This window comes from Limanda limanda, chromosome 10 (assembly GCF_963576545.1).
Source record: "Limanda limanda chromosome 10, fLimLim1.1, whole genome shotgun sequence".
Lineage (NCBI taxonomy): Eukaryota > Metazoa > Chordata > Actinopteri > Pleuronectiformes > Pleuronectidae > Limanda > Limanda limanda.
This window is the reverse complement of record NC_083645.1, coordinates 18,660,359-18,669,317: the sequence shown is the minus strand read 5'-3', so window position 1 is coordinate 18,669,317 and position 8,959 is coordinate 18,660,359. Positions and strand designations below refer to the sequence as shown.

Sequence of the window (8,959 nt, the reverse complement as noted above, 5' to 3'; positions counted from 1 at the left end):
TTTTTTTTTTGTCGATTGAAATAAAGGCAAGAGATAAATGAATTAGCCGGAGTGCCTCTTGGTGGGAGAATGAGTGCGCTGGAAGAAGCAGAGCCATGTCAGGACAAGGAGGGTACGTGCAGAATTATGCGCTGCGCTACTGGAGCAGCGCGCACACAGAGCTCGGAGCTGCTGCTGTCCTCACAGCACCCCAAAGTAAGAAAGTTGATCTGAGTTTCCTAGGAACAGTGGAGCCAATCCACTGCCGTTTGTCACGTTTCATAATTTCCATTTTACGTAACTACATTTTTTTCTTACACCCGTGCAATCCTGCAAGACGCATGGGGCACCCTTGATGATTATTAATTTATTTAAGCTTAATGCGAAGGAGGGGGTTATGTATAGAAATGGTTCACATTGGGGCTCAAAGGTAAAATAGTACATCCTGTTCTGTGGTACTCCCCGATGTCACTGCTGGGAAATGTGTGTCTGAAAGAACTTTTTCTTTCTCTTTTTCTCCCAGTCAGATGATTGTGAAATTCTGGTGGTCCGGGCCTGTGGAACCAGACTACCTGTTGCTATAAGGTTTACTTTTTTAATCTGGGACGTGAGGTGAAAGTTTTTTTTTTTTTTTACCTTTATGAAAAATATATTTTTCTAAATCTAACACAAAACTTTCAAGGGAGCTCAGTTACCTGCATTACATTAACAAATTAAGTGTTATATTTTGTAATCATGCAGCACAAACGTGTTTGGAAATAATTTCAGATCACTGATTTAATCGTTAGAATTAGTTTCATGTGACTCTGAGTGTTTTCAAACGTGCCACTCCTCTCAAAATGCTCGTCTTGACATTAATTGGCCTGGACACGCAGTGACCAGTCTCTCTATTATTCTTGCAGGGCAGGAGTGGGACATTTGCTTTGGAGAGACTTCCCCTGAAATCAAAAGACGGTGGACGGGGCCGTGATTGTCTCGTATTTTGCTCGTGTCTGCATTTGAATCCCTGGACTTGCAGCAGGTGATTAGTGCCATTTTACGCATTAACGTGCGCATTTTTCAGAGGTTTTGGAGCCGGGGACTTATGAGCAGGCGCCTGGAGTTAAAGAGGCAGTGATATTTGGGACCATCGCGGCACGTTTCAAAGCATTTTCTCTGCGATATTTGAAAACGGAGTCGTGCGGTGAACGCCTGCGTGTCCCTTTTAAAACAAACCCAGCGCCTGTCAATCACAGCGCATTCCAACCAATCCCAAAGCTCCCCTTTTAAAAGCAGGTTTGCCTGCTGTGCTTTTATATTGCACCATGGCCTGTTTCGAAGCATTTTTACTACCACGGTTATTGCCACAAATCAAGAGGGCAAAGTGAACGGCATGGGACTCACATCAACTTTAACGAAACCGAGTCTGGTGCCTACTTCTGCGAAGTTCACGGCCAAGAATTTCACATGCAGATGATGTAGCTTACAACAAGGGGGGGAAATGGAGAGAGCATTTCGAGGTGTCTCCTGAATTTGGTTGATTTTGCAAACTCATCGCCACACTCACAACATAACATGTCAAGCCTTCAGAGGTTTGGTGGCTGCCCTCTCTCCTGCGTCAACCCCGGGGAGAGCAATACTGAACCCAGCGTGGTGCTGCCACCTTTGGCAGGGGAGCGCATGGGACACCCCACTGGCAGTTCCTTAAAACTCTGCCCCTCGCACAATTTGCGAGACTACCCCGAGACGAGGTCCAGTGCATATGTTGACCATTCGGTGCCCAATTTCTCAGACTCTGGATACCCCAGCCACCGGTTAGAGCACAGCCCTCGGGGCATTCTCATTGGAGCCAATTTCTCTGGAGCCGGCATGCCACCCGTCACTGATCAACTGGCATCAAGAGCGAACCAACATGGCGGGATTGGAAGGTATCGCGACTTCCATGGCTGCAGAGACAACAGGAGCCATGCTTTTTTTTACCAGGAGCAGGCCCACGCCTCCACGGACGCGTCTAGAGACCTCGGCAGCCAGATGATGCTTCATGGTCTACCTGGCGACCTCCTCACCCGGACTCACCCCTATGGGCAAGGCATCAGCCCCAAGGGCAGCAGCCAGCAGCAGCAGCTCGTCAGCCAGTTCCTGGGTCTGTACAAGCCCCTGAACATGGCCATCCAGCATGGAGGAGGCGACGCGTTCCTCAGGTGCTCCAAGCAGACAGTGAAGCAGGAGCTGGTGTGCAAGTGGACTGACGGCCATGAGGGGGCCGGCAAGCTGCCCTGCTCCAGAGCCTACGGGACCATGTATGAACTTGTCACCCATGTGACAGTGGAGCACGTCGGAGGACCCGAGCACGCCGAGTATGTGTGTCAGTGGGAGAACTGTGTGCGGGACAGGAAGCCGTTCAAAGCCAAATACAAGCTGGTGAACCACGTCAGAGTGCACACAGGGGAGAAGCCCTTCCCGTGCCCCTTCCACGGCTGCGAGAAAGTGTTTGCCAGATCAGAGAATTTAAAGATCCACAAGAGGACCCACACAGGTCAGTTAATCATCATCATGATAATAAAAAAGAATAAATAACAACACTGCAATGATAATAACAACTTGTTCTAATGTGGTCAGCATTTTAACGCTTTCATTAATATTGCAGTAGCCTAGCAGAGTGTTTTATTTCATTTTATTTTAATTAAATAAATCATTCTTATATTTTAGCAAAAAATATTAATATTATAATTACATGGCGCTGGTTTTATACGCCTTCTTTTTTATTTTTATTATGATAAATGTTGCCTCCCCTGCTTTCTGTTATTTATCTGGTTTTGCAGGAGAGAACCCCATAGTGAGGTTTCGTGCAGGAACAACAGCTGAGCAGCAGAGTAGGGAGCCACCTCAGTGAGCAGGCCTGGAGGTTTGGGTGCCTCTCCCACTTCATTCAGTGAAATTATTAAATAAATCCCGGGACACCGGAGAGCTGTGACGTAGCCGTTACGCTGCATGTGCCTCCCAGGGACTCATCCCCTGCATGTGCTCAGCAGCACTGCACACAGCACACTGATGTGGGCCTGTGGCATGAAATAAATACAAATGTGTTGGCCAGAGTCAGCAAAGGGAAACGAGTATCAGTGTAAATAAAAATGAGTCACATTCCATGGGGGGTAATTTATTTATGGCCTTATCATATCTTATGATAGCCTGTTAGCCTACTTGTCAGGAAGCAGTCATGTCAAAATATGGCAGAAGATTGTGATTTTATTTAGGCTCCCCCCCTCTGTGCAACACTGATGTAAGTTAATAAGCTGATAATATTAATTTACTGTGCAGTCTTCTTCTTGGTTTTTCACACACCTCAAATGTTTTGGAGGAAAATCCTGATCTCTCCTGCTGCCTTGCACACAGTGAAATTAAAAATCTAATTATCAAATGAAGTGAGTGGTCCTCAGAAATAAAAAGGCCCGCACGATAAAATTATATTCATCAGGCGCCACCATTTGCTTGTGGTGTAAATTGTTTTACTAATGAATTCAGCGAGAAGAGAGACGGAGAAGGATCAATTAATGACATGTTATTTCACAACTGCACATGCGTAGTGTGTTAATTAGACATAATTTATGTCAGAAAAAACATTTATTAACGTTTTTTTTTATTTATTCTGAAACACTGACACCCATTAACACGCAGGCCTGTAAAAGATGATTTAATCGACACTATTAAAGTTTTATTTATGTGCCACGCTTTTACTGATCGAGTGTGTGTGTGTCTGTGTGTGTGTGTGTGAGGGAAAGACGTGCAGCTGTAGGCAGTTTTTTTGCGTGTGTGTGCCAGAAGATCAATTAGCATCGTGATGGTCATAATTCACTTATTCACAAATCTTTGCATTTGCTGTGGCAGCTTCATCATAATCTCAATGCACGTTCAACTGTGGCTGCAGCCTCGTTGGTTCAGTCTGCAGAGAGAGAGAGAGAGTCACTTGTTGCGATCAGAGCTGCAGCAAAGTTTCAGCAACTCATCTGAACTCAGTATTTGAATAACTCGTGGTTTTATTTTGCACAAAAATAACAATATAATGCAAGAAATTGTGTTTTAAACAGTTTTAGAAACGGCTGAAGCTTGCTCTGTGTTTGCAGAGTCACCGGTAGAAAGATGGAGATGACACAGTTATTTGACAGAGTGCAGTGCAGCATGCATGTGTATTATTTGGGGGGTGTAGTGTAATTTTTTCATGCATTGTTACTCCACAGTGTCACAGGTTGACACAGGCCTGCTTTCAGAACATGGAGAGCCTTGCACGGGCCTGTGAGCATACCCGTAACCCGTCGTCATTTCTCTCTCTGCACGTTTAGGTGAAAAACCTTTTAAATGCGAGTTCGAGGGCTGCAGCCGGAGGTTTGCGAACAGCAGCGACCGGAAGAAGCACTCTCACGTCCACTCCAGCGACAAGCCCTACATTTGCAAGGTCACCGGCTGCGACAAGTGCTACACCCACCCGAGCTCCCTGCGCAAGCACATGAAGCTGCACTCCATCAAGGTCAAAGGCGAGGACGCGAGTCCCGGGGACGCGGAGGCCGAGTCCACCCGCGTCCCGGACGGAGCGCAGCTCAGCCCCTGTCACCCCCCATCCTCCACCCAGGACGTGCCCATGTCCCCGGAGAGTCGAGACCAGTCGACCCCGAGGTCACGTTTCCATCACACGTTTGACAGCAGTTTTGACTACTCCACGCACAGGTCGCAGCCCCTGCTGGAGCCGCTGCTGCTGCAGAGGAGCGGCTACAGGTCCCAGTCCTCCCAGTTCCCCTGCGGACAGACGGCGCACACTTTCGCGCAGAACCCCAGGACTTTCTCCTCCACCTCTCCCTTCCAGAAGAGTATTGTGAATGGATGGTACACATGTCACAGCGGCGTGGACTCCTTCCCACCGAAGCAGTGCAACAACATCCCGACTCTCTGAGCTCCTGTCGGGACCCATGCGGACCAACCACACTCTTTCTGAATCCATCTTCTAACCTGCGTGTCCCTGTCCCTCTGTACCTGTGTGACCGTTGTATCAAATATCCTGTGACACGTCCTGAGTCATCATATTGAAATGTGGCGAGCTTTACTTGTTGTCGTGAGGCCTGTCTGGTTGGAGTGTGCTTACCCCCCCACCCATCCCAACCCCAAAGTGGCTTATAGGAACTTTTACAACGTGCGTAATTGTTCGCTGTGTTGCATTAAGTATTAAATCTATCTATCTTGAGTGATATTTTTCCAAAAAAAAATGACAAAGGATTTAACGGGAAAACCTGCCTGAACTTCTACTGGGAGGTGGAATGGGAGACGTGTTGCTGAATGTAACCCTGAGTGTGGGTCTCTCTGTTGAATGTAAACTAGCTGTACTGTACGTGGGGAAGTATAGAAACATTACTCATGTCTTTATGTTTGTGGAAAGCTGAAATAAACACGGGGAAGCTCGTTCCTCTCGTTACACTATAGGAGTCCGGCGTCCTGGGCCTGACGCGTGATATTGTCTGTAATTAAAAATACTGCGAGGCTAAGTGGGTTTTTTATTTGATATTAATTCCACTTTATGCCTCCTTTCATTAAACATTCTTGTTTTATTAAATGTATATTTCCCAATCCCCCTGCAAAGTAAGAGCATAAACCAGTGTTCCTGTTAAAAAATCATTCATTAGCATACAGTCCAACTGTACATAAGCCTACTGTAAAATTAATTATGTATTCTATATTTTATTAAAGTGTCTATATTCTCTTTGATCAAGTGTGTGTGGTTAAAACCAATCAATGCATTTTAAAGGGAACTTTCAAACCTTTCTCCTTCCTTTTCTTCAAATTATATAATTCCAGTTTCCAGTATATACGCCATGTTTGTAGATTCATATTGTTCAATATTCGTAATCTCTTAAAAATGTGATGATGACAAATAAGGTCCTCCAAGGTTTTGGTTCCTCCCTGCGCCATGAGCGCTTGCGTTTTTGTTTTTTTTGTTTGGAAGGGAGGGGTGGGGGTGGGGGGGCTGCAGGTGAAACCTATATGTGCCGCAACATCACGCGCAATTCTTTCTGCTATTTATCAATATCCTTGTAGTTATTCATTTTTTCCTCCATGTCCTCTGCAGATGTTATCTTATAATTGACTATGTTTTATTTTGCACATTTTCACTTTCCATCACTTCCTCCAATAAGAAATCTGCAAAGTGTGACCAAATTATCCTCAAAATACTGTATTGTCCCAATAATAGCTCAACAGTCCATTATTATTCACATGATTAAATTGATTTCTATTACAAACTCATCAACTTTGATTTAGCATGTGAAGTATTTAATTTAGCTCCTTAGCTTAAGTAAGAATTAATATAATTGCTGGATTTCTCCGTTAGAAGCACAACACTTGTCTGAGATCGATGCGTCTTTATATTTCTTTCAAAAATTGTTGAAAATCATTTGGAAAAACTTTAAAAACTCCTTTTGGTTTTCTTTATTTGGATGCAAACAGCGATAATACTAAAACGCTTGCTTCATTTACCCGAGTTACCTTTTGATGACACATTTGCTGATGTCTCCCTGTTTTTTTTTTATTGTCCTCATTCTTTAAATTTCACCAAGTGTCTCATTATTGCAGAGAAGTGAACTGGGGACATTTCTTTGTGAAGCCGGCCTCTGTCTCGGGCAGGGCTGGATTTCAGTTCCTCCACTCAGCCTGGTGCAAAGGCTAAACTCATCTGCAGTGAGTTATTATCCTCATTCTTAGTTTGCATTGCTTGAAAGGAAACACGGTGACCAGGTTGGAGCGCAGTTAATGAGGCATTTAAAAAGATGTAAACAGCGAGTGTCTGTCCTCATCTCGCTCAGGAGAGTTCACTGCAGCAGCTTCATTACCGTGGAGGTCACAATTATGATGAATAAGGTAATGGGGGGGTGGAAACCTCTGTTCCACTCCCTTTAGCAAAGCTTTACACTTTGTTCCTGTATGTATGGGTCAGCATTTTATACCATTAAACATGCAAATGATGTCTGTCATTATATATATATATCAAATTTCTTCACCATATCAAAAGGAGATCAGGCCAAAGGTGCACTAATTTTACATGTCTTTGAAATGTATGCTCACGGTGATAATAAGGCTGTTAATTTGTTTCAGATTAAAGGTTTGACGGAGGGACAGTTGTCTGGACAGACATTAAAATATATCTTGGACCAGACGTTTCTCCTCCAAACGTACTAATACATTTTAGGATCTGCAAAAGTGGAGCACGCTTTGTTTTTATGTGATATAGTTCTACAAAGCCGCTTGAATTATTTCAGTTTTGTCGCCATTTATAAAGAAAATACAAACACGGTATCAACTCTTTCATATTTCTAAGTGGAGCATTGAAAGTGTGCGACTGTGTTTTATGTGCCGACAGTGTAATTGTTCTCGAGATGGTGCAAAGCTCTGATAAACTTGTTTTTGCTGCTTAATCTGTGTTTCACATGATCCTCATGGGTACGCGTCTTTTGGGAGAGTCAGATATTTTGGATGAGGCATTTTTGCAAATCCCTCCTGAGTTTATCCGCAGTTAATTTTCATTTTCATCTCCTCCGTTTGGCATCTTCCTGAAAATCAACTGCAAGTTCCAGTACCTTGGTTTCAATTTTGACAACGGCCGGCTCGAACCGTATCGTTCGTGTAGTTTAATCTGTTGTCATTTTTACTTATTTGTTCCCTAATGAGTGGTGAGGGTGTACCTGAAAATTGCGCTGCTGTATCAGATTGTTAGAGACACTAATTTTCGCGAACATTTAGTGGTAAGTAGTATCATGAGGTCCAAGATGGATCATTTAACATGGTTGATGTCAGATGTTTCAGCTGTGAAGTGTTTCTTTCTTCAAGTAAATTGAGGTGAACTGCTTTGGCTTTGATCTTTGCACTTTAATGATGCTACGACTGAAATTCCTAGATCGCTTTCTTCTGTGTTTGCAACCTTATCGATAGCTTGCATCAAATGCTTTTTAAGCCACTGTGGTATCAATGTTTTTTTTTAAAGCAATCTCAAAATATTCCGTTTCTTTCTAAATCTCATCCAAACTCAACTTATCACATCTAAACTCTCAAATTCTTTCCTTTCTCCTCTGTTCCTAAAAAAGATCTTTCTGTAAAACACAATAGAGGTAATCAAACATTATTATCGGGCTCCGTGTGTGCGTTTAGAAAACTGTTTTTTCCCCATTTCTTGTTCGACGTGTAAAAAGGCAAAGGAACGACCCAGACGCTGAATCTGTCCGACCACAGCGTGTAACCGTCTTGTCGTGTACTCTGACCAAGCTGTGGTAATATTCCATCATCGCTGAACCCTGCCACACCCTTCCCCCCAGTAATCACAACTGATTAGCCCTCCGCTTCCCAGTTTGCCACTTGATCGCCGCCATCTTTACTCTTGCGCTCTCTGCCTAGCAACAAGCGCCGGCACCATTTTGGACGGGGGTATGTTCAACGAGTATACAAAAGCCTAATGTAAGTACATCCATGTCACGTTGGGATCCGGTGAATTGCCATCTCAGCCTCCCCCCGGGTCGCTGTTATGCCATGCTCGGGTTGAGCCCCAGCTGTGTACCAGGGGGTGGGCTGCTTTGTCACACCGGGTCTTTGGTTTTATGCATCATCATAACCATGTATGACATCTTGCGTAACTTACACTGTGCACCTCCCATACTTCTCCCAGTAAGGTTGAAGCGCCGGACTGGGGCTGGCGTGGCTGTGTCAGCGTCGACTCCCACTTACCAAGTGGGATTTTAATTGGATCGCTGGCTTTTTACCCCCAAATTTCCCCCAGGTCAGACCAGTGGTGCTGTTCCTCCCCAACTCGCTTTCTTTTTTCATCCACCCCCTGCCCCCCTATATATATATATATTCTTTTTTTTTACCTGGTCCTTTTGTTTCTCTGTCTCATCTACTTCTATCCCTGCAGCTCCTGGCTATCATCACCCACTCTGGCCCTGTCGTGATGATCACCTGATCTCTGCCAGTGTAG

At 44.5% G+C, this 8,959-nt stretch overlaps 1 protein-coding gene across 1 annotated transcript; it reads left to right on the top strand.

Annotated features, from left to right (window-relative positions):
* Positions 1–1,533: 1,533 nt before the first annotated feature.
* zic6 (zic family member 6) lies at positions 1,534–4,900 on the top strand. Its single transcript, XM_061080278.1, has 2 exons — positions 1,534–2,494; positions 4,296–4,900. Exons 1-2 carry the CDS (start codon positions 1,534–1,536, stop codon positions 4,898–4,900), a joined length of 1,566 nt encoding a protein of 521 aa, XP_060936261.1.
* Positions 4,901–8,959: the final 4,059 nt, after the last annotated feature.

What these genes read in the sequence shown, in the direction of transcription:
- zic6 (XM_061080278.1), top strand. Translation starts at nt 1,534, where the DNA reads ATGTCAAGCCTTCAGAGGTTTGGTGGCTGCCCTCTCTCCTGCGTCAAC. An exon ending in CCACAAGAGGACCCACACAG is followed by an intron (nt 2,495 to 4,295) that starts GTCAGTTAATCA and finishes CTGCACGTTTAG; the next exon opens with GTGAAAAACCTTTTAAATGC.